The 26,082-nt window shown below is 38.4% G+C and overlaps 2 protein-coding genes across 4 annotated transcripts in view; one reads left to right on the forward strand and one right to left on the reverse strand.

The window, feature by feature from the left end:
* The window catches only part of SIAE (sialic acid acetylesterase), a 39,731-nt gene extending 38,054 nt beyond the window's left edge, over positions 1-1,677 (reverse strand). The window contains exon 1 of the mRNA XM_045370826.3: positions 1,542-1,677. The gene's annotated coding sequence lies outside the window, so the exon portion shown is untranslated. The remainder of the gene's footprint in view (positions 1-1,541) is intronic.
* Positions 174-26,082, forward strand: SPA17 (sperm autoantigenic protein 17). 3 transcript variants are annotated; one of them, XM_045370831.3, is made up of 6 exons: positions 174-225; positions 1,522-1,702; positions 8,014-8,084; positions 18,214-18,300; positions 21,422-21,508; positions 22,418-26,082. In XM_045370831.3, the coding sequence occupies exons 2-6, from the start codon at positions 1,549-1,551 to the stop codon at positions 22,436-22,438; spliced, it is 420 nt and encodes a 139-aa protein (XP_045226766.1). In that variant the 5' UTR covers positions 174-225; positions 1,522-1,548; the 3' UTR covers positions 22,439-26,082. The 3 variants fall into 3 exon arrangements, with proteins under 3 accessions (XP_045226766.1, XP_065385233.1, XP_045226765.1); XM_065529161.2 differs by lacking the exon at positions 22,418-26,082 and having other exon boundaries at positions 174-374; positions 21,422-21,693; XM_045370830.3 differs by lacking the exon at positions 22,418-26,082 and having other exon boundaries at positions 21,422-21,693.

Here is a 26,082-nt window from a genome sequence, read left to right on the forward strand (position 1 = left end):
CCCGGCGGGGGCGGGGCCTGGGCAGGGGCGGGGCCTGGGCGGGGGTGAGGCCGGCTCCACCCTTTTGCAGTCCTCGGAGCCTCCCGCGACCTCAGGACTGGGCCGTGCGCTCCCCTTCTCGGCCGCCGTAGTTTTGTTTTTTTTTTTTTTTTTTTAAGTAAAAACGGTTACCCAGCAACGAGAAAAACAACCGGAACCGGTGGCACCTGCTTGGAGAGAAAGGAGGTGAGGCCGCTTCCCCACTTCCTCTCCGACACCGAGACCTAGCCTTTTCCCTTCGTCTCTTGTACTCTCTCTGCATCCCAGACACATCCTCGGAGCCCTGGGCCGTTTGGAGCCGAGGCAGCCCATTCTGCACGAATCTGAAATCCCAGGTCCTCAACGTCTGCCCCCCCGCCAGCCCTCCTCTGCCCACATTGGTTCAGAATCTCGCCAGCCCTTTTCACCACCCTAGAATGGTTCGATACCTCTATCTACTGCTCCCTCAGAAAAAGCAAAAGAGAGGAGTCAGGCGTGGTGGCGCGCGCCTGTAATCCCAACTGCTCGGGAGGCTGAGGCGGGAGCATCGCTGGAGCCCAGGAGTTCCAGGCCAGAGACACCGTCTCAAAGGAAAAAAAGAAAAAAGCGATGAAACGAGAACCCTCCATAGTCTCATCAAACCGCCTAGTTCTCCCAACCTGCACCCCTACCACGGCTTCCACCTCTATTCCGCATTGACGCACACTCTCACGTTAACAGGCCAGGTCTTTTCATACTCAGCCAGGTTAACAGGCCAGGTCTTTTCATACTCAGCAGCTCAGCCCACTGCTTAGCAGCTACCCTTAATCTGGCCCTTGTATTGCAAGACAGAGAGAGACAGCCTAGTCAAGAAGAAACCGGAAAATATAAGAATTCTAAAACTTTAGAGGCTGGGATTTCAAAATCATGGCACACAGCCCCATCCCATCCCATCCCTCCCCTCCCTCACACACATGCAGGCACAACCCCATTCCACAGTACAAAGGTGTTCGAAGCATTGTGGGCCATGCTTCAGAAGTGGCAGCAAAGGGAAAGGTTGTGCAATTTCTTCATTCAACAAATTAATTTCTAGAACCAGGACTAATTTCTACTCTTTAAAAAAAAAAATAGACCTCAAAGAGGGTCTTCTCAGCAATTGATAATGAATTCAATTTAAGTTTTTAACAATCATTCTCTCTAAATTCCTGTGTGATAGCAAAAATTACCCTTACCTTTTGAGAATACAAAGGGTAAAGAGAAAAAGTCATATTGAAAATTATGGGTTTTTTGTAGGGTTTAAAAAAAATGATTTGGCCTAGTGAATGGGTCTGTATTTGTATTTTTCTAATCCATAATGGAGATTTCAAAACCCTTTGGAAGAAATAGATGGACTTGGGTTGTGTTAGAGAAAAAAGAATTCAAGTTAAAAAAATGTGGGTCTCAGAAATAATTTGTTGGCATAGTTGTGATTATAAAAGTAAAATCAGATAAATTTAAAGACAGTATTCTTTAATGAATCTTTAGGTTCCATAGGCAGTTCTTACCAAGAAGATGTCAATTCCATTCTCCAACACCCACTACCGAATTCCACAAGGATTTGGGAATCTTCTTGAAGGGCTGACACGCGAGATTCTGAGAGAGCAACCGGACAATATACCAGCTTTTGCAGCAGCCTATTTTGAGAGCCTTCTAGAGAAAAGAGAGAGTAAGCTTTCTAAAATTAGTCATTTTTTAAAATAAGAAACTAAGCATTTGTTTATAGTAAAACTTGCTTAAGACCATCTCCATTCTGCAGAAAGCCTTTATGAGGCAGGGAGTTTCCGTTAACAGTTCTTGCTCTTTGAAACAGTATGTACCTCTTTGATATGTTTTCTTAAATTCGTTCCGTATTATCGAAAATTACCAGTTCATTATTCAGACCATCTTCATTGTATTTCTCATGGGCATGCAGTGTGGACGGTAACTGCAAAAGAACATACATTTCTTGGGAGAAATCAGTGGGGGAAAAAAGATCATATAGTCTACCCTCGTCACGTTCCAGCACACTGTTCTTGTGCATCCCTGGCAGCTGACTATTATTCCTGAAATGAGTATCTGTAGTTTCCTTTCAATTTTGATTCCTTCCATTTGTAAGTATTATAAGTGCTGCAAAAAGAATTCTGCACTCCTTAAATAAACTGATATTCACTGGGGTATATGAAACTGTTCTGCAATAACGGCACAGACAACCTGCTTTGAAAGGCGAACTACCAGCTTGGAAACGTAATTTATATTCTTTATGCTAAATTCCATCCTGCACAGAGACCCAGATCCCCACTAACAATAACTCTTTGGTTGAAAGCCAAAGCAAAATTCCTTTACTCCCATAATAAAATTTATAAATCCCCAACCTTGAAGGTTTATGACTGTCAGGACTTTACCAGTTTGGTACTAAAAACCTATCCTTAGCCAGGCATGGTGGTGCGCACCTTTAGTACCAGCTACTCAGGGGCTGAAGCAAGAGGATCACTTGAGCCCAGGGATTCAAGACAGTAGTGAGCTATGAGTAAACCTGTGAATAGCCACTGCACTCCATCCTGGGCAACACAGTGAGTCCCCTTCCCCACTCCTGTGACCCCCGCCCCAACCCCCGGAAAGCCATTCTTGATTAGAATATCCATTTTGTGTAAATTCTTGTCATCATTACTTTTTATTACAGTATTCCAACGGAGTGGTAAAGGTGACTAGAAACAGGCACAAGCAAACAAACATTCAATTGTAATAATTTTATAGTGGAAGAAAACCTGGTACAAGGGTGGAATTAAAACAACTCCCATACACACTGCATAGCTCCACCCCTTGCTTTTTATGCCCTGCCCTCACAGAGCTCAAAATCTCTGCCAGTTTCCTGAATGTTGCTGGTCTTTTCCATATCCGGTCAGTGGGAATATTTGTTGCACAATCTGAAATGTTAAATATTTTCCACTGAGCACATTTGATAAACTATATGTAGAAGAGGAAAGTTATTAAGAGAAATCATTTGGCAATAGACTTGGGGGCCTATTTGAGGGCAGAGGTAGGAGGAGAGTGAGGATTGAAAAGCTACCTATCAGGCATTATGCTGATTACCTTGGTGACAAAATTGTCTCTACACCAAAGCCCCTTAACACAGAATTTAACCATGTAACAAATCTGCACATGTGTCCCTTGAACCTAAAATAAAAGTTGGAAGGGGAAAAAAATTATTTGGGAAAAGAGGTGAATTGTAATGAACATTAATTTTATTATAAGATTAACTACAAATTCATGCAGTAAAAGTCTTTAGTCATTTATTTAATTTTAGAACTCAGAAACATTCCATTATAAAAACATTTGCGTCATTGTTACTGGATCACAATAATTAAAGCAAATAATGATTCAGATTAATGGTCTTAGGACACTAGCTCTCTAATAAACAATGAGTAAAACCATTTGAAAAAATTGTAAGCACCACACCCAATTCCACCCATGTCAACCAAAGGCAAATTATCCAGAAGATGTAAGTATCAGAATTCAGTCTCTTCAAAAAGGAAAAAAAAATAATCACTATGGACTTCTGGCTCAGTCCCCACACAATGCAAGAATTCCCTTGCCAGCATTCATCATAGGTGGTTACTACTCTTAATTTTTATTTGTGTGACAGGAAACATGTTAGTATATGATTTAAATGGTATTTCAGGTCACTAGGAAAAAGGTGGACTTTTTATTATTTTAAGATAAAGAAGGAAAAAGATAAAATTGGATCAATTTCTTATATCATATACAAGGACAAATTCCAAATTAGTCGAGTATATAAATGTTTTTTAAAAGAAACCATACAGATACTAGAAGAAAACATGGATGAATTTCTCTATGAGAAGAAAAAATTTTGCTAGCTAAATTGCTTTAATTGCTTCAAAATTTGGAAGCAATTAGAGAAAAGATTGTTATAAATTGACAACATAAAATTAAACTTTTACATGAGAAAAAGCACTGTGAGGAAAACAAAACTACAAAAGACAAAAAATATTTGCAATTTACATCCCAATGGGTTAATAGCCCTAATAAATAAATAGTTTGTAAAAACAGTATGTTATAGGCTTATAGAACCCAATAGAAAATATTGGCAAGAGATATGAGCAAACAATTCACACAAAAATGAACATAAATGGCACTTATGAAAAGATATTCAAACATCCATAGTAACAGAAGTCCAGATCAAAACTACACTGAGCTACCAATAACAACCCCTCCATTACATTGGCAAAGAGCCAACATACTCTGTAGGCTGTGGGATAATATGCATTTATATACATTGCTGGTAGATAAGCAAAATGCCATAACTTCCAGGAGGGGAACTTAGCAATACCTACCAAAATTATATATGTATTAAACCTTTGACCCAGAAGTGCCACTTCTACACTTTTCAGTGCATCATTCTTTGTAGAAACAACCCAAATATCCATAGGAGGTTGAGTGAACAAACTATAATACATCTACACAACTGAGTTATATATATAGCTGTTTTCAAAAATGAGAAAGACCTCTCGATAATACTATGGATGATACTGTAGAGTGATTTTCAGGATATATTCAGTGAAAACAGCAAGATGGGGAAAAGTGTGCTTAGTGTGCTACCATTTTTTTGATACAAACGGGGGGTCTCACAGTGTTGTCCAGGCTGGCCTCAAACTCCTGGGCTCAAGTGATGATCCTCCTGCCTCAGCCTCCCAAAGTGCTGGCATAACAGCTGTGAGAAACAACACCTGGCCAGTGTGCTATCATTTAACAAAAGAGATTGATATAAATATATATATCTGTGTGTGTGTGTGTGTATTTGCCACAGGGTTTGGCTCTGGCTCTGTCGCCCAGGCTGGAGTGCAGTGGTATAATTGTGGATCGTGGCTCCACTGCAACCTCCCAGGCTCAAGCAGTCGTCCCACTTCATCCTCCCAAGTAGCTGGAACTACAGGCATGCACAGACGCGCTGGGCTAATTTTTGTTTTTTGTTTTTTGTTTTTTGTTTTTTGTTTTTTTGGTAGAGACAGGGTTTTGCCATGTTGCCCAGGCTGGTCTTGAACTCCTGAGCTCAAGCATCTGCCAGCCTCTGCCTCCTAAAGTGCTGGGATTACAGGCATGAAGCACCATGCCCAGCTTTGTTTTTATTTTTAAATGGAAAAGTAAATCTTTAAAAACTTAACATTTACCTTTAGGAGAAAGTGAACAGGGTAGATTAGAGAGAACATTATAGAAAATATCTTGATTTTGGAATCATAAAAGTTTACATAGTTATAATTTTAAATTTAAAATTGTTAAGCTACTCAGGAGGCTGAGGCAGGGGAATGGCTTGAACCCGGGAGGCAGAGGTTCCAGTGGGCCGAGATCGCACCACAGCACTCCAGCTTGGCGACAGAGCAAGACTCCGTCTCAAAATAAAAATTGAAAAAAAAAAAAAGTAGTTTTTAATTTTTATTTATTTTGAGACAGAGTCTCCCTCTGTCACCCAGGCTGGAGTACAATGGCCCGATCTCGGCTCACTGCAAGCTCTGCCTCCTGGATTCACGCCATTCTCCTGCCTCAGCCTCCCGAGTAGCTGGGACTACAGGCACCTGTCACCACGCCCAGCAATTTTTTTTTTTTTTTTTGTATTTTTAGTAGAGACGGGTTTTCAGCATGTTACGGGTTTTCAGCATGTTAGACAGGATGGTCTCGATCTCCTGACCTCGTGATCCGCCCCCCTCGGCCTCCTAAAGTGCTGGGATTACAGTCGTGAGCCACCACACCGGCCAAGAAAAGCAGTTTCTAAAATGTGAAACATATGAGCCTAACTAGTATAGATTGGGTGACATAACCACACAGAAAGGAATTATTTCAAGTGATATTAAAATGGAGCAATTTGACTGTACGTGCCTAGTGCATATATCCTAAAAACAAAATGAACTTTAAAAAAAAAAAACCCTTAAGCTGCTTTCAGTAATCATTGTTAATCATATTATGGTATGGTTATTCTGAAATTATATATTGAATTTATGTATTGTAGAACAAAGCAAGTAAGGAACTAAGCTAGTGTTATTAGGAATAAGATTTTTGGTGTAGGAAAAATAACATATAATTATGAAGATGAAAGAGGTTAATAAAATCCTGTAATCTTAAATTTGAGTTGAAAAATATCAGTGTAACCTCATGTTTTCTCTTTAAAAAATGAAAGAAGTATTTTCTAGCTCTGTACATTAAAGGCCTCAAAAGAATGACCAACCTAGTACCAGTGAGCACTCAGCTTCTAGGTTGTCATCTCTAAATACCATTCCCAGGAATGAGGGCTTCTTGGAGAACAAGCTAATTTCATGAACTTGGCAGGAAACATACAAGATTAGGCTGAACGTCTTGCCATACCAGAAAACAAGGAAGCTATCAAAGGTTGCTAGAGGTGTTTCCAAAGGACTCAGGAACATTTGAGCACCTGAATAAGCTACCACTAGACAAATGTTTAATAATTAGAGCATCAATAAGAATAATATGTGCATTGGATTGAAATGAATCCATTTTCCTAAACATTCATGAATTTGTGATGGTTAAAGAAAAAACTCATTGGTCATCTTGAGAGGATCCTAGGAATCCAACTGATTATTCTGAAAACTGATAAATAAAAGGAAAGAACTAAACCTTTAACCTTTCTTTTCTGTAAGAACTGTTCTTCAGAGTAACCAAACAGTTGATGAGAAAAAGTTTTCTTTAATGAGTACTCCAGAAAATAAAAAAGTATTGATCAAATTAGAGCTTTACCATTTCACATCCCCTAAAGAAATTGATCTAAGCAAAGATCATCAGGGGGCCGATAAAAATTATAAAAAGAGTAACCAGACATTATAAATTTTATGACAGAATTACACAGCACTACCAATCAAGTATACTTGCAGAAAAAAAATCAAACCATCAAACCTGAATCAGATCAAATCTATACATCTAGCTGCCAGTCTACAGGAAATTCAAAGGCAGAAGAACTTGTTAAAAGCCACCATGGGGATAATCAGAAACATCTGAACTGTGAAAAACTCCAAAGAGAAAATGACCTAATTTCATCAACAAATAAATTGCAAGGAAAGAATAGGGACTGGGGGATCTTCCTTTAAAAGAAATTTAAAAGACATACAAAGGGTTGTGCATGCCCATTTTCAGGGTCCTGATTTGAACCAACAAATAAACAGACAATGGAAGAAATTTGGATAGTTGACTGAATAGTTGAGGATATTAGGGAATTGTTAATATTTTTAGTATTTTGAAGTATGATAATGGTGTTGTGGTTATATTTTAAGAGAGTATATATTGAGATACATTGTGAAATAAATAATTGTAGATAAAATAACAGGATGCAAGGGAGGGGTTGGGTTAAAAATAATCAGAAGAAAGTGCAGAAAAATAATTAGAAGAAAAGGTTATAGATAAAATAAATCATGGGTTGATCATTGAATCTAGACAATATGCTTATGGGAGTTTGTTATCTACTTTTTAGCTTTGAAATTTTTCATAACATAAAATTAAAGAAAAAATTATTTAAAAATAAATACCTCTCCTTGTCTATGTCAACTGTCTACCTAATATACTTCATTAAAAAAAATTTCTCCCATCCTTCACTTTTCCAAACTTTCTGACAACTTAGCATTTAGTTTTATACATTTTTCTGTGTTTACTAATACATGTTCTAAGTGTCTACATTTATATTTAAGTACTGGCATTTGTTCTTTTTCCCTTTTTATTATAAATTCTATGAAGGCAGAAATTATGTTTTTAGTGCTTTTCTAAATATCCCCAAAGGCTTATCCAATGTTCAGTTGGTTATTATATATTTAATAATCACGGGTAATGTCTGCAGTGCTAGGCTATGTACAATGTCAATAAGATTTTGGACTGTCAGTAAAGAACCTATAATTTGAAACGAGAAACTTATATTTGTGTTACTAATTCTACATTTACCTTAATGAAATCAAGTAAATCTGAAGTTACTATATTTTTATTATTTAGAAACCAACTTTGATCCAGCAGAATGGGGGAGTAAGGTAGAAGACCGCTTCTATAACAATCATGCATTCGAGGTATGGTCCTTTGAAGCTATTGGATTTGGCTATTTCTTCTCTCTGTCAACAGCTAGTGATTATTAGGCTATCCCCAGAATTGTGAGAATTATGTGAGGAGGCATCACAAATACCTTATTAAATCTTTTTAATTGTGCTGGGATTTTTTGATGAGAATATTTTTCTAAAGTATCTGAGTCATGTACAGATATTTCACTTAAGTTTAACAATGAACACCAGGAAGAAGTTGCTTAAAAGTTATGAATAATTATTTCATCATTTATTCTTCAAATGTTTTCAGCATCACAGTGCTAAATAGCAGGTACTCCACAAATAATTACTGAATTAATAGATGATATTTCATAGACCAAAACACTATTAGTCCAATTATTTCATTATCATTGATATTATATCATTGATACAATAGACTGGTTAGAATTAAAGATGGCAATGGTATAGTTTTTTCAGAGTCTGAGCCTATCTTTCTCTTCAGCAGCTTTACAAAGACAGCTTTCTCAACCAAGTTTCCTCAAAAAAATTAAGGCCTAAACCAAAGGCACTAATTGCATGTAAGGAATCGGTGTCCTGCTTTGTATCTAGAATGGTTCTGGTTAGGTACCATCCTTGGGAGAATTGAGAAAAGAGCCACTCAAAATATTCTCTGTGTTCCATGGTTCAGATAATGAATGCTGGTTGAGAAAGGCTGTGTGGTATCAGCATTATTGGCATCAACTGGAAACTTGATAGAAATTCAGAGTCTCACAGGAAACATGATAAACAAGGAAATATGACACCCCAGAATGAACACAACAATTCTCCAGCAATAGATCGTAACTGGAATGAAATTCTTAAAGTCTCAGATAAGGAAGTCAAAATACTGATTTTTAAATATGGTCAGTGAGGTGCAAGATAAATCTGAAAACCAATACAGAGAACTCCGTGAAACAATTCAGGATATGAATGAAAAATTTTACAAGGGGATAGATTTTTATTTTTAAAAAAACCCTAACATAAGTTCTGGAATTGAAGAATTTATTGAAGGAAATATAAAATACATTCAAAAGCTTTAATAATAGACTAGACTAGGTAGAAAAAAAAATTTTTAGAACTTGATTACATGTCTGAAACAATCCAGTAAGACAAAAATAAAAAAGAATAAACAAAGCCTTTAAGACATTTGGGACAACATAAATCAGCTGAATATTTGAATTATTGGTATCCCCAAGGACAAAAAGATCAGAAGGCTTAGAAAACCTGTTTAATGCAATAATAGATGAAGGCATCGCAAGTTTAGCAAGAGATTTAAACATCTAGATATAGGAGGTGCAGTGATTCCCCAAACAAATACAATGCAAAAAAAAAAGTTTTCACCACAGCACATTAGAATCAAACTATCTAAAGTCAAAGAGTGAATTCTAAAAACAGCAAGAGAAAAACATCTCATCAACTGTGAGGGAAACCCAATCAGACTAATAACCATACTTCTCAGCAGAAAGCTGACAGGCCAAAGAGCTGGAAGAAAACAACCATCAGCCAAGAATTCTATATCCAGCAAAATTAGCCTTCATAAATGAAGGAGAAATAAAGTATTTCCCAAACAAGCAAATGCTGAGGGCATTTGTCTGTACGAGGCTGACCCTACAAGAAGTCTTCGAGGAAATCCTAAACTTGGAAGCAAAAAGATGGCATTTAGCATCATGAAAACACATGAAAGTATGAAATTCACTGTTAAAGCGATCACACAAAGGAGGAACAGAAATGAATCAAATAGCACCACTACAGAATTCCACCAATCCACAGTGACAAACAGTAAGAGAAAAAGAAACAAATAATGTATAAAATAACCAGAAAGCAATTAACAATATGACAAAAGGAACAAAACTCTACATATCAATAATAACTTTAAACATATATGGATTAAATGTTCAACATAAAAGCTATAGACTGACTGAATGGATTTCTTTAAAAAAAACCAAAATGATTCAACTAAATGCTGCTAATAAGAAACTCACCTTACCTGTAAAAACATATTGACTGAAAGTAAAGAGGTAGAAAAAGATATTCCATGCCAACAGAAACCAAAAGCAAGCAGACATAGCTATAATTATATTAGGTAAAACAGACTTTAAGTCAAAAACAGTAAAAAACAACAACAAACAAGTTTATTTTATAATGATAAAGGGATCAATTCAGTAAGAGAATATAACAATTGTAAATATATATACACCCAGCACTGGAACAACCAGATTCATTAAAAAAAAAATTACTATGTCTAAAGACAGAGGTAGACTACAATACAATAATAGTGAGAGGCTTCAACACCCCACTGAAAGCATTAGGCAAATTATCTAGACAGAAAATAAACAAAGTAACTGATATCATTTGACTGTGTCCCCACCCAAATCTCATCTTGAATTGTAGTTCCCATAATCCCCACATGTTGTGGGAGGGATGCAGTGGGAGGTAATTGAATCATGGGGGGTGATGGTTTAATAAGGGGCTTTTCCCCCCTTTGCTCAGCTCTCATTCTCTCTCCTGCCACCCTATGAAGAGATGCCTTCCACCATGATTGTAAGTTTTCTGAGGCCTCCTCAGCCATGCAGAACTGTGAATCAATTAAACTTCTTTTCTTAATAAATTACCCAGTCTCAGGTATTTCTTCATAGCAGCATAAGAACAGACTAATATAGTGATTTTTTTTTTAGGCAAAGTCTCATTCTGTCACCCAGGCTGGAGTGCAGTGGCACAATCTCAGCTCACTGCAACCCCCACCTCCTGGGTTCAAGTGATTGTCCTGCTTCAGCCTCCCGAGTACCTGGAATTACAGGTGCGTGCCACCACGCCCAGCTAATTTTTGTATTTTGTATTTTCACCATGTTGGCCAGGCTAGTCTCAAACTCCTGGGCTCAAGTGATCCATCCACCTCTGCTTCCCAAATTACTGGGATTGCAGTCATGAACCACTGCTCCCAGCCTAATACAGTAAATTGGTACTGCAGAGAGTAAGGCACTGCTATAAAGATACCCAAAAATGTGGAAGTAACTTTGGAACTGGGTAACAGGCAGAGGTTGGAACCATTTGGAGGGCTCAGAAGACAGGAAGATGTTGGAAAGTTTGGAACTTCCTAAAGACTTGTTGAATAGCTTTGACCAAAATGCTGATAGTGATATGGACAACGAAGTCTAGGCTAAGGTGGTCTAAGATGGAGATGAGGAACTTGTTGAAAACTGGAGTAAAGGTCACTCTTACTATACAAAGAGACTGGCAGCATTTTGCCTCTTCCCTAAAGATCTGTGGAACTTTGAACTTGAGAGAGATAATTTACGGTATCTGGCAGAAGAAATTTCTAAGCAGCAAAGCATTCAAGAGGAAGTAGATCATAAAAGTTTGGAAAATTTGCAGCCTGATGACACAACAGAAAGCAAACCCCATTTTCTGGGGAGAAATTCAAGCTGGCTGCAGAAATTTGCATAAGTAATGAGAAGCTAAATGTTAATCACCAAGACAATGGGGAAAATGTCTCTAGGGTATGTCAGAGACCTTCACAGCAACCTCCCATCACAATCCTGGAGGTGTAGAAGGGAAAAATGGTTTCCTGGGCCAGACCCAGGGCTCCCCTGCTCTATGTAGCCTCGGGACATGGTGCCCTGTGTCCCAGCTGCTTCAACTCCAGCCCTGGTTCAAAGGGGCCAATGTACAGTTCAGGCCATTGCTTCATAGGGTGCAAACTCCAAGCCTTGGTGGCTTACATGTGGTGTTGAGCCTGTGGGTCCACAGAAGTCAAGAATTGAAGTGTGGGAAACTCCACCTAGATTGCAGCGGATGCACCTGGATGTCCAGGCAGAAGTTTGCAGCAGGTTCAGAGTCCCCATGGAGAACCTCTACTAGGGTAGTGCAGAAGGGAAATGTGAGATCGGAGCCCACACAGAGTCCCCATTGGGGCACTGCCTGGTGGAACTGTGAGAAGAGGGCCACCGTCCTCCAGATCCTAGAATGGTAGATCCACCAACAGCTTGCACTGTGCGCATGGAAAAGCTGCATACACTCAATGCCAGCCCATGAAAGCAGCCAAGAAGGGAGCTTTACCCTGCAAAGCCACAGGGGTGGAGCTTCCCAAGGCCATGGGAGCCCACCTCTTGCATCAGCACACCATGGATATGAGACATGGACTCAAAGAAGATCATCTTGGAACTTTAAGGTTTAATGACTGCCCTGTTGGATTTCAGACCTACATGGGGCCTGTAGCACCGTCGTTTTGGCCAATTTCTCCCATTTGGGGCAGCTGTATTTACCCAATGCCTGTACTCCCATTGTATCTTGGAAGTAACTAACTTGCTTTTGATTTTATAAGCTCATAGGCATAAGGAACTTGCCTTGTCTCAAATAAGACTTTGAACTTGAACTTTTGGGTTAATGCTGGAATGAGTTAAGACTTTGGGGGACTGTTGGAAAGGCATGATTCTATTTTGAAATGTAAGAGCATGAGATTTGGGAGGGGCCAGGGGCCAAATGATATACTTTGGCTGTGTCCTCACCCAAATCTCATCTTGAATTATAGTTCTCATAATTCCCATATATCATGGGCGGGATCTTGTGGAGGTAATGGAATCATGGGTTGGGGGGTGGTTTAATAAGGGGCTTTTCTCTCTTTGCCCTGCTCTCATTCTCTCTCTTGCCACCCTTTGAAGAGGTGCCTTCCGCCTTGATAGTAAGTTTCCTGAGGTCTCCCCAGCCATGCAGAACTGTGAGTCAATTAAACCTCTTTTCTTTATAAATTACCCAGTCTCAGGTATTTCTTCATAGCACTGTGAGAATGGATTGATACAATAGCATTGGACTGAAACCTGACTTTAAGCAAATGGACCTAACAGACATTTACAGAACATTCTACCCAACAACTGCAGAATATGTATTCTTTTCATCAGCACATGGAACATTGTCAAAGATTGACCATATTATGTTAGGGCACAAAACAAGTCTCAACAAATTTTAAAAAGTCAAAATAATATCAAGTATCTTGTCAGACCACAGTGGAATTAAACTAAAAATCAATACCAAGAGGAACTTTGGAAATGATACAAATACATGGAAATCAAACAACATGTCTCTGAATGTCTATTGGATTAAAAAAAACCTTAAGACAGAAATTTTTAAAAACTGTTTAAAACAAATGAAAACTGGAAACACAACATATCCAAATCTATGGTATACAGAAAAAGTAGTGCTAAGAGAGAAGTTGATAGCAATAAATGCCTACATCAAAAATGCAGAAAGATTACAAATTAATAATCAAAGGATGAACCTCAAGCAACTTGAAAAGCAAGAACAAACCAAACAGTAGCAGAAGAGAGAACAAAGATCAGAGCAAAACTAAATAAAATAGAGACTAAAATAACAATACAAAGGATTAACAAAACAAAAACTTGGTTCATTGAAAAGATAAATAAAATTGATAAATGGCCAGCTAGACTAACCAAGAAGAGAGAAGACCCAAATAAACAAAATCAGAAATGAAAAAGAAGATATTACAACTGATAGCACAGAAATACAAATGGTCATCAGAGACCATTATGAACAATTATACACTCACAAACTAGAAAACGTAGAGGAAATAGATAATTTCCTGGAAATATACAACCTACCAAGATTGAACCAGGAAGAAATAGAAAACCTGAACAGACTAATAACAAGTAGCAAGATTGATTCAGTAATAAAAATCTCCCCCACCCCAACACCACCAAAAAAAAGCCTAGGACTGGATGGATTCACAGCCAAATTCTACCCAGTTGTGCATACAAAGGAGAACTAATACCAAGCCTCCTGAAACTATTCCAAAAAATTGAGAAGAACGGATTCTTCCTAACTCATTCTATGAAGCCAGTATCACCCTAATACCAAAACGAGACAAGGACCCAACAAAAACAGAAAACTACAGACAAATATTCCTGATGAACATAGATTCAAAAATCTTCAACAGAATACTAGCAAACAGAATCCAACAGCACATCAAAAAGGTAATACACCATGATAAAATCAGTTTTAAACCAGGGATGCAAGGATGGTTCAACATATGCAAATCAATAAATGTGATACATCACATCAACAAAATGAAAGACAAAAACCATATGCAGAAAAAGCATTTGATAAAATCTGACATCCCTTCATGATAAAAAACCTCAACAAACTAGGCAGAGAAGGAACATACCTCAAAACAATAAATGCCATATACAAAAATCCCACAGCTAATATTATACCAAATGGGAAAAAGTTGAAAGCAATCCCCCAAAGAACAGGAACAAGACAAGGATGCCCATTTTCACCCTTCCTATTCAACATAGTACTGGAAGTCCTAGCCAGAGCAATGAGGTAAGGGAAAGAAATTAAAAGCATCCATACTGGAAAACAGGAAGTCACATATCTCTGTTTGCTGATATATATATGTATATATATTCGGAGATGGGGTCTCATTCTGTCATCCAGGCTGGAGTGCCATGGTGTAATTATAGCTCACTGTAGCCTTGGCCTCCTGGGCTCAAGGGATCCTCCCATCTTAGCCTCCCAATTTGCTAGGACTACAAACATGTGCCACCACACTGAATAATGTTTTTGTCTTTTGTAAAAACGGGCTTTTGCTATATTCAGGCAGGTCTCAAACTCCTGGCCTCAAGCGATCATCCTGTCTTGGCCTCCCAAAGCGCCGGGATTACAGACATGAGCCACCATGCCTGAATCCCAATATAATCTTATATCTAGAAAAATCTAAAGACTCCACAATAAAACTCTTAGATTTGTTAAATGAATTCAATAAAATTACAGGATACAAAATCAATGCACAAAAATCAGTAGCATTTCCATACACTAATAACAGTCTAACTGAGAAAGGAATCAAGAAGGCAATTCCATTTATAATACCTTTAAAAAACACATAGGAGTAAATGTAACCAAGGAGGTGAAAAAACTGTACAAGAAAAACTACAGAACACTGATGAAACCAATTGAAGATGACACAAACAAATGGAAAAACATCACAGGCTCATGGATCAGAAGAATTAATAACTTTAAAATGACCATACTTCTCAAAACAATCTACAGATTCATTGCTATCCCTATCAAAGTACCAACTCACTTTTCACAGAATTGGGAAAAACAATCCTAAAATTCATATGGAACCAAAAAAGAGTCCAAATAGCCAAAGCAATCCTGAACAGGAAGAACAAAACTGGAAACATCACATTACCTGACTTCAAATGATATTATAGGTTGGTGCAAAAGTAATTGCCATTTTTGCTATTACTTTCAGTGGAAAAGTCCCAATTACTTTTGCACCAACCTAATACAAGGCTATAGTAACCAAAACAGCACAGAATTGGTATAAAAACAGATACATAGATCAACGGAATAGAGGAGAGGAGCCAGAAATAAAGCCATGTACATATAGCCAACTGATCTTTAGCAAAGCTGATAAGAACATATACTGTGGAAAGGATATCATCCTCTTCAATAAATAGTGCTGGCAAAATTGGAGAGCCATATGTAGAAAAATGAAACTGGACCCCTATCTCCCATTGTACACAAAAATCAACTCATCATGGATTAAAGACTTAAACATAAGACCTAAAACTATAAAAATACTAGAAGAAAACCTAGGGGAAACTTTTCTGGATATTGGTCTAGGCAAAGAATGTATGACTAAGACCACAAAAGCACAGGCAACAAAAACAAAAATAGACAAATGGGACTTAATTAAACTAAGAAGCTTCTGCACAGTAAAAGAAATAATCAACAGAGTGAAGACATAAGCTGTTGAATGGGAGAAAATATTTGCAAACTATTAATCCAACAAGGGACTAATATCCAAAATACACAAGGGAGTCCAACAATTCAACAACAACAAAAAATAAGTAATCCCATTAAAAAGTGGGCAAAGGGCTGGGAGTGGTGGTTCATGCCTGTAATCCCAGCACTTTGGGAGGCAAGGCAGGAAGACTGCTTGAGCCCGGGAGCTTGACATTAGCATGCCCAACATGTCAAAACCCATCTCTTCAAAAAATTAGCCAGATGTGGTGGTGTGCACCTGTAGGCCCCAGCTACTTGGGAGGCTAAGGTGAGAGGACCACTTGAGCCCACAGGCCAAGGCTGTAGTGCACTCCAGCCTGGGCAACAGAGCGAGGCACTGTCTCAAAAAGAAAGAAAGAGAGAAAGAAAGGAGGGACGGAGGGAAGGAGGGAAGAAGGGAGGAAAAAGTACTTGGAAAAGGATATGAATAGAGATTTTTTTAGAAGAAGACATACAGTGTCCAACAGGTGTATTTAAAAATGCTCAAAATCACTAATCATCAGAGAAGTACAAATCAAAACTACAATAAGATATTATCTTACCCCACTCAGAATGACTATTATGAAAAAGACAATAACAGATACTGGCAAGGATGCAGAGAAAGGAGAACTCTTATACACTGTTGTCAGGAATGTAAATTAGTACAGCCTCTAACGAAAGCAGTATGGAGATTTCACAGATAACTAAAAATAGAATGACCATTCAGTCCAGCAATCTCTGTGCTAGATATCTACCCAAAGGAAAATAAATCAATACATCAAAAGATACCTTCATTTTTATGTTGTTTGCAACACCGTTCACAACAGCAAAGATATGGAATCAACCTAAGTGTCTGTCCAATGGATGAATGAATAAGGAAAATATGGGATATATACACAATGGAATACAATTCAGCCATAATAAAGAATGAAGTCATGTCTTTTCTAGCAACGTGGATGAAACAGGAGGCCATTATCTTAAGTGAAACAAGCCAGGCACAGAAAGACATGTAGTGCTTGTTTTCATTCATAAGTGGGTGCTGAAAAAATGTGTTTAAATGGGCATAGACAGTGGAATGATAGATAATGGAGACTCAGAAGAGTGAGGAGCGGTGGGAGAAGGGACAATAATGAGAAATTGGTTAAAGGCTAAAATGTACATTATTTGGGTGACTGACACCCTAAAAGCCCTGACTTGATCACCAATCCACACATGTAACAAAATTGTACATGTACTCCATAAATGTGTACAAATATAAAAGAAAAAGAAGAAATTCAAAGTATTGGGCCCCACTCCAGGTCTACAAATCAGAAGTTACATTTTTAAGAGATCACCAGAATAATTCGTAGGTACATTAAAATTTGAGAACACTGCTCTAGACAACTGAGGTAGTACTATTAGCCACAAAGCACAGCAGATATTAGAATTGAAAAGAATTCACAAAGTTCAGGTTTTGGTGGTGTTCTCCAGTAGATTTGGGGAATTTCCTGAAGAAGGAGTTGTCACTTAGTACGCGAGTTTGAAAGTGAAGTTCCATCCATTTGTGCCTGCAGATATGGGCGCGTTCTGTCTATTTCCATGTTACTAGATTCTCTGTGCTCATGTTTTAGTTGTATTCACGTTTTATCGATATCAAAGGAATAATGTTGAAAAATGTTAAAATCCTTGCGTCACATAGCAATTTTGGGATGTTTCTTTTTTTAATTTTAAAGGCTTTATTTGATTAACTTATACTTAAATTTTGGTTTTATGGGTTAAAGAAGCTCTTTCCATAGGTGTGAATTAGCAATGGAGGAAGACTTAAATAGCCACGTCAAAATAGGCAGAGGTGGTTTCTCCTTTTATATTTAAATCATAAAGCAAAACTCCACAGCAAAAGTTACTTCTTTGACTAGTTTTAATCCATAAATGTCACTAAAAAGTCAATTTGATGTCACATTCTGGAAGACAATGTCATTTATTCCTATTTTAGAAACTATTGGAACCTCTTTTTTATACTTTGTTCAGGATTCATTACATCATCTTACCAACTTTTAGTATAGGACAGTGGTTTATTTTTAACATAAAACAGTGGTACACACATTCCAAAAGCAATAGATCAAACATTTTTGCCAATTATTTGGTCTTTAATATTTGTTTACACATATTCCCTTAAGAGCTTTTATTATTTCTTCTTGTTTCCATGTATTTTCCTTATTAAAAGATAAATATGTAGTATTTAATTCCCCCTATTTCTCAGTAATTTAAAGTAATATTTCATTACTTCTAAGCAGTTTGATACCAGATTTTGTTATTTTGGAAACATTGCTGATTTGGCTCTCTTCTACCTGTCCAGGAGCAAGAACCACCTGAGAAAAGTGACCCTAAACAAGAAGAATCTCAGATACCTGGGAAGGAGGAAGAGGCATCAGTCACCATCTTAGTATGTAACATTTTTCATGTACTATTGGATTCCTACAAACAATGATATTGCCCAATTTAAAATTGAACTCTAAATATGAATGTCTGTTATCTTTATTGTCAAAATTATGATTTTACTTTTCCAGATAATTAACATCAGTGATAAACTAACTGGTAGATCATTTTCAGCCATGCCTCTTATGATCACAAACTCATTTTTCCCTTAAAAATTAAATCTTATTTTTCAAGATTGTTAATGGATGGAAAAATCTCCCTATGGGGAAGGGCAGACAGAACTCACAGCCCTAGTCATGATCCTTCAGATTCATCTTCCACTTTGGGAATTTTTCACTAATTGGTGCTGTCACCACTACACAATAGCAAATGTTCAGAGATAACAAAAGGAAAAATCACAGGGAATTACATACAGCCAAAATAATGGCTTTACAACAATGTGGCTTATTTGTCTTCCATGCATAACCCTCTACAAAAATGCCTTTGTGCCTGATGTACTACATCCAAGCAGTCAAGACATAGCAGAGGCCAGGTGCGGTGGCTCACGCCTGTAATCCCAGCACTTTGGGAGGCCAAGGCGGGCAGATCACGGTGAAACCCCATCTCTACTAAAAATACAAAAAAATTAGCCGACTGTGGAGGCGGGCGCCTGTAGTTCCAGCTACTTGGGAGGCTGAGGCAGGAGAATGACGTGAACTCAGGAGGCGGAGGTTGTAGTGAGCCAAGGTCACACCACTGCACTCCAGCCTGGGCAACAGTGCAAGACTCCTCAAAAAAAAAAAAAAAAAAAAAAAAAGGACATACCAAAAGGCCTATGTTCGGTAATGTCACTTTAATAACTTGAAGTCAGCAACAGTGAGAATATTAAGACCATGGCAAACACTGCAAATCAGGGTTTTGTTTCTTCTGGAGAGCCAGTTGTTAGAACACTTACCAGTACACCATTGTCTGTATTCTTCATACTCCAGACTCTTGTGGACTAGGCCTCATAAGAAAGAAGAACTCACTCTCTACAACGTCGAAGTTCAAACTTCTGAGTTCCTTTTTATGTCTTAGGTCCCAGGTAGTTGCCCAAGAACTGGCAGCCAGAATGGATATCCCCTCAAGGAATACCCTACTTCCTACCTAGTGATGCATTGCTTTTCCTTATAGGATTTACAGGTGGCCGGGCGCGGTGGCTCAAGCCTGTAATCCCAGCACTTTGGGAGGCCGAGACAGGCAGATCACGAGGTCAGGAGATCGAGACCATCCTGGCTAACTTGGTGAAACCCCGTCTCTACTAAAAAATACAAAAAACTAGCCAGGCGAGGCGGCGGGCACCTGTAGTCCCAGCTACTCAGGAGGCTGAGGCAGGAGAATGGCATAAACCCAGGAGGCGGAGCTTGCAGTGAGCTGAGATCAGGCCACTGCGCTCCAGCCTGGGCGACAGAGCAAGACTCAGTTTCAAAAAAGAAAAAAAAAAAGATGTACAGGTTATTCAATTGTATTGTTTTCTGTTATATTCAATTATATTCAATTTCCATTGTATTCAATTATATTCAATTGTACTCTGAAGATTCATGCATTTTACTGTCTGTAAATTTATAGCTACAAACTTATAACCAATTTTTTTTAAAAGAGGGTATGTGCCAAAGTTCAACCAACCATGTTAAAACTGACATTATTGGACTAAATGGATTTTATTTATTTACTATTAGGTTGTACTGAAATAACATTAAGATATAACAGGAAGATTAACATTAAGATGTAACAGGAAGTCAAGCAAGAAGGGAGTTTTATTTCCTTACATCTTTCATAGGTGCTCTTACACAGGTTTTCATGAGTTTGAGTTTGAGTAGGGATCTCATTGATTTCAAACTTGAGTGTATTTGTTTGCCTATATTAGGATGTCGTCTCAAAGAATTTTGTACCATTCTGTTTGCATTTAAAAGTTTAAGAGCTAGATTTGTCTCATTGTTTATAATGGGGGGATAGGAGGCTTGAGCAACCCAAAGGTCCATTAATATGAGATTGAGTAAATATTAAATAAAAGTACATCAGTATAATATAATGATGTCATAAAAAAAGAATGAGCAGAGTTATACACTGACTAATAACACAGAAAAAGAGAACCAAGATATATCGTTACATGGAAAAAGTAGCTGCAGAACTCTGTGATTAGCATGATCTCATTTTTAAAATAAAAAGGCACATATATATATATACCCATATGAATATATTTGCATATAGAGAAATTTTGGAAGGATGTAGATACTCAACTCATAATAATGGGTATCTCCCAGGAGCAGGATTTGGATAGAGGGAGAAAATTATCACTGCCAGTGACATTTGAGTTTTTTAAAGTGTATACATGTCATTTCTATAATTTTAAAAGATATATTAAAAGCTATATATTCAATTGTACTCTGAAGATTCATGCATTTTACTGTCTGTAAATTTAGAGCTAAAAATTTATACCCAATTTTTTTTAAAAGAGGGTATGTGCCATAGTTCAACCAACCATGTTAAAACTGACATTATTGGACTAAATGGATTTCTCTTTGGCACCTCACTTTAAATGTATGACTATGATTAGCTAATCATTGAGAAATTGAGAAGTTATTCTAATTCATTATATATCATTGTGATTATTTTGAAACATAACATTTACTATTCTTTCTCCTTAACATTTTTACTATGCCTCAAAGATTCTTTCTTGTCCCCCCAAACCCCCCAAAAAATATTATTGCTCAGGAAACTTAAATAGACACTATTTTGGGGGAAAGAAAGTTGGCAATGATCTTTCATTGCAGAGACATATTAAAAGATATGTCTTCTAATATCTATCTGTATTCTTCATACTCCAGACTCTTGTGGACTAGTCCTCATAGAAAGAAGAACTCACTCTCTACAATGTCGAAGTTCAAACTTCCGAGTTCCTTTTTGTGTCTCAGGCGAACAAAATGTCTGCTATTTTGGCATTTGCTATTTGGTACATATACAATGTGACAATATATGAAATTCCCTCAGGAAGCAACAACTCTCAGATAGTTGCATCCCTAAATTGATTAAATTTGTTGCATTATTTTTATGGCATCAAAAATACGGCATGTTTAAAGAGTCTCTTACTTTTTCTCCTTTCGATGAAGGACTCTTCTGAGGAAGATAAGGAAAAAGAAGAGGTTGCTGCTGTCAAAATCCAAGCTGCCTTCCGGGGACACGTAGCCAGAGAGGAGGTAAAGAAAATGAAAACAGATAGTCTTCAAAATGAGGAAAAAGAGGAAAACAAGTGAGGACACTGGTTTTACCTCCAGGACACATGAAAAATAATCCAAATCCATCAACCTTCTTGTTAATGTCATTTTTTCCTGAGGAAGGAAGATTTGATGTTGTGAAATAACATTCGTTGCTGTTGTGAAAATCTGTCATGAGCATTTGTTTAATAAGCATACCATTGAAACATGCCACTTGAAGATTTCTCTGAGATCATGAGTTTGTTTACACTTGTCTCAAGCCTATCTATAGAGACCCTTGGATTTAGAATTACAGAACAAAAGCATCTGAGATTACAGAGATCTCAGAGGTTATGTGTTTTAACCATTATCAAATGAATAAATCCTCTCTATCACATCCCCCAAAAATGTTCTTTAGCTCCTGTTTCACTCCTAGTGATAAAAAATTTCACTGCTTCTTAATGATAGTCTATTTTCTTTTGGAATTTTTAGAAAGATAAGCTGGGACAAAAATCTGCCTCCTTCAGCCTGGCCCACATGGTGAAACCCCATGTCTACTAAAAATACAAAAATTTGCCAGGCATGGTGGCGCACACCTGTAATCCCAGCTACTTGGGAGGCTGAGGCAGGAGAATTGCTTGAACCTGGGAAGTGGAGGTTGCAGTGAACTGAGATTGCACCACTGCACTCCAGCCTGGGCGACAGAGCAAGACTCCATCTCAAAAAAAAAAGAAAAGAAAAGAAAGAAACCCTGCCTCCTTGTAAGTTTAACCCACTGGCTTTCATTTTTCATACATGTATTCAATCATTTATTGAAAATGTATTGAGCACTATTCATGTGCTGGGAATTAATAGTGAATATTTGTTCTTACACTCATGCAATTTACAATTCTTTATTGTTTTGCTCTCCAGAACCACACAGAACAAGACTAATAACATCATATTGGAAAAAGCAAAAGCTATCATATCATGCTGACTTCTTCAGTTAAAACTTCCCAAGTTTTTAAGTATACAAATGGTAATGCCTGTTTCACAAACTCAGAGGCTTTATCTCTTTTATGTTTTCAATGAACCATTCAAATCCCCAGCGCCTTATTTTTAGAAAGTTCAGTCTCTCCTTTTTGAGGCCTCTCCACCCTTGATTGTCGAAGAAACTGAGAGTTCATGTCTTAGACCAAAGGGTGCAGTTCTCTTCCCAATACTAAGGGTGGAAAGTGGAGTCTTACCATTTAGTTAACGCTGTTGCCTTCTACCATAATGTTGTAGTATAGTCCAGCAGACTAAGGCGATTCTCTGGCTGGTTCCAATCCTGCCTGCACCACAGTGGATGACCCATGATTTAGTTCCAGGATTACATCTCTCTTGGTTTATAGTCACAAAGTCAGTCTTCCCCCAAAACTCAAAAACAAGCCAGGATGGCTCAGTCCTGAGGAGCTTCTAAAACCAGGTATATGTTGTCACAACAAATACTCTCCTACAAATACTTTGATCCTTGTCCTAGGCTTAGACATGTTCTTTCTGCAAAGCAGTTTTGTTTCAGGTGCCTCACTGCCCTTCCCTGGCACTGAGCCTTTATCAGACTCTGCAACAGAGGTTCCCCCAAGTGATCGCCACTCAAACACAGTTGATTCACACCAACGCTTCCAAGGTTGTGGCATTCATTCTCTAATGTCCACTCATACAGGCAGCCTTTCTCCTTCCAAAATCTTGCTGCCACTATAGAGAGTTTCATGCTAGCTAAACACAAGTCTCTAATATCCCCCTTCCTCCCCTCCTTAACCCCTTTCCTCCAGGCTTACAGAGTAAAAGAAATCAGTTCTCCTCCAGGATTCCAGCTGTTCGTCCCTCCCATTCCACTGAAAGCACCAGCTTCTAACACCTTCCCCTCTCAGACAGAGCCATGCTGCTTAGAGAATTGTCAAGGGAGGACCCAGAATTTATGCAAAGACTTAGATTCCCTGACCTGTAGAGGAGACCAGAAGAGAAAAAAAGGGATTTTTTTCCCTATTGAGTATATAGCAGGAAAAAAAAAGAGATGAGTTAGCCTTTTCAGTAAATTCTCTTGTTACACACATAAAGTGACTAACACTGTGCATTCCATACACACACACACACACACACACACACACACACACACACACACAGATCTAGTGGTGGTGATACTTGTAGTGAAGGAGGAAAAGGAAAAGGCGAGCAATGGATGTGATATTACGAGAACAACACGTATGAATGACACTTTATTAGAACTTATCTGGTTTTCCTCTTGTCTCTCTGGCTGTTCCTTCTCAATTCCCTTTACTGGTAACTCTTCAACTCCCCAACCACTAAATGCTATGTGCCCTTAGGCTCAGTCTTTTGACCCCATTTCTACACTCACTTGATTTCCTGCAGTTTCGTAGCTTTAAAATCCAATCTTCTTAATGATTACTCCCAGACCTTTCTCTCCTCTACCTGCGAACTTCTATATTCAGCTGCCTACATAACATCCCTATTTGGATGTCTGTAGGCATCTCAAAAGTAACATATGAAAAATGATTCCTGATATTGCCCCCAAATCTGAAACTTCCCCCACACCCAAGTTCTTCCATTCAAAAATGGCTGCTCCATTCTTCCATTTGCTCAGGCCAAAAACCTTGAATTCGTCTTTAATGCATCACTTTCTTTCACACCCCATATACCATCTATCAGCAAAACCTGTGGGCTGTACCCATGAAAGATACTCAGAATCTGCCTACTTCTCACCACTTCCATTGTTACCACCTTGGTCCTAGTTCCCATGATAGCCTTGCGAATTATTGCAATAACTTATATTGGTCAGTGATTATCTCACTACTGCTGCACAACCCATTCCAAAGTCAGTGGTTTAAGACAATTATCTTTTCTCCTGGGTCTGTAGGTCAGTGGTAATGTAGCTGAGCTAGGCTGGACTACAACCGCAAGGTTAGGTTCAGGTCAGCTCTAAGCTGTGCGTTTGTGGGTTGACAGAGGAAGGTCTGCTTCAGGCTGTGGGCCCAAGGGTCAGCTGCAGCACAGTGCCTCTACTTCACGTGTCCTATTCTGAGCCCCTGCTGAAAGACGTTATCCAGGACAAGCTTTTTTCGTGCTGGTCACAGCAGACAAGCAGGAAAACCCAGCATGCAAGAGTATTTCAAGCTTTTGCTCATATCACTTCCACTGACATCCCATATACAAAAGAAAGTCATCTAATGAAGCCCAAAGTGAGGAGGATGAGGAAGTACACTGTTCACCATGCAGCCATAGCAAAGGCTCATGTGTGCATAATGCTACTACAGGGTAGTGAAGAATTGGGACCAGTAATTTAATCTACCACAATCTGCTTTCTTGATTATAATTATATATTTACCACATGTAAAAATAGACCCACTCCTATCCCAAAACCCCTAAAAGTTCCATCACATCTTTGAAGTCCAGGATCTCATGATCTACATCAGGTCCTGATATAGTCCTTCTTGATATAGAGACCTGTGAATTAAAAGAGCAAGTATCCTTTTATCACATACAACAAATGATGGAATAGAGACAATAATCACAAAAAATACTCTTATTCACAAAGGGTAGAAATGGAAGCAGGTGACAGCCACTGGTCCATAGCAATTAGGAAACCTCATTGGACAATGCTTGTCAGGTTCCTCTATTGGAGGGAATTATGTTTCATGATTACACACTGTTTCTACTCCCTAAGAATGACCTTCCAGTCTATCTTCCATAGCTCTTGGTTCTGCACTCTAGGGAATCATTCTTTTTCCCTCATCTTCCTTAGTCACTTGCAAAGGACATTAGGGAATATGCCTTTTTTGGTGGAAAAATGGGTTCTTCAACCTGCTTTCTGCCTGTAGAAAACTAGAGACAAATAATCTGTTTGTACCTTGTAGAATGTCAATCTCTTTTAGCTGGCACTGGTACTTTTGTCAATAAAGTTCTTTTTTAAGCTTTGTGAACTTCCTATGAATTTGACTATAGTCACCTCCACATGTCAAAAGGTGTGGTGAGCCCACAATTTCTTTCAAGATTTGCCTCCCTTTATCTCTCTCTGTTTCCAATTCTATTAAGAGTGAAAAATTGGCACCAATATTTCAATATATAAAGACTTCTATCATAATTGCCGAGCATTCACTATCCCTTCTTCTCCCAGCTTCCACCATGTTACTCAGGGTTTCCAGAGAAACAGAGCCGATAGGATATATATAGATATATGACTAGAAATTTGTTATGGGAATTGGCTCATGCACTTATGGAGGCTTAGAGAGCCCACAATATGCTGTGTGTAAGCAGAGAACCAGAGAAGCCAGTGGTGTGATTCAGTCTGAGTCCGAAGGCCTGAGTACTGTGGAAGCCAGTGGTGTAGCTCTCAGTCCAAGGCAAAAGCCCTGAGAACCAGGGGAGCTGCTGGTGTGAGTCCTGAAGTCCCAAGGCCCAAGAACCAGCACCTCTGGTGTCCAAGGGCAGAGAAAAATGGATGTCCCAGCTCCAAAAGAGAATTTGTCCTTCCTCTGCCTTTTAGTTGGTACTGGTACTTTTGCCAATAAAGTTCTTTTTTAAACTTTGTGGACTTCCTA

This window comes from Macaca fascicularis, chromosome 14 (genome assembly GCF_037993035.2).
Source record: "Macaca fascicularis isolate 582-1 chromosome 14, T2T-MFA8v1.1".
In the NCBI taxonomy this organism is placed as follows: domain Eukaryota; kingdom Metazoa; phylum Chordata; class Mammalia; order Primates; family Cercopithecidae; genus Macaca; species Macaca fascicularis.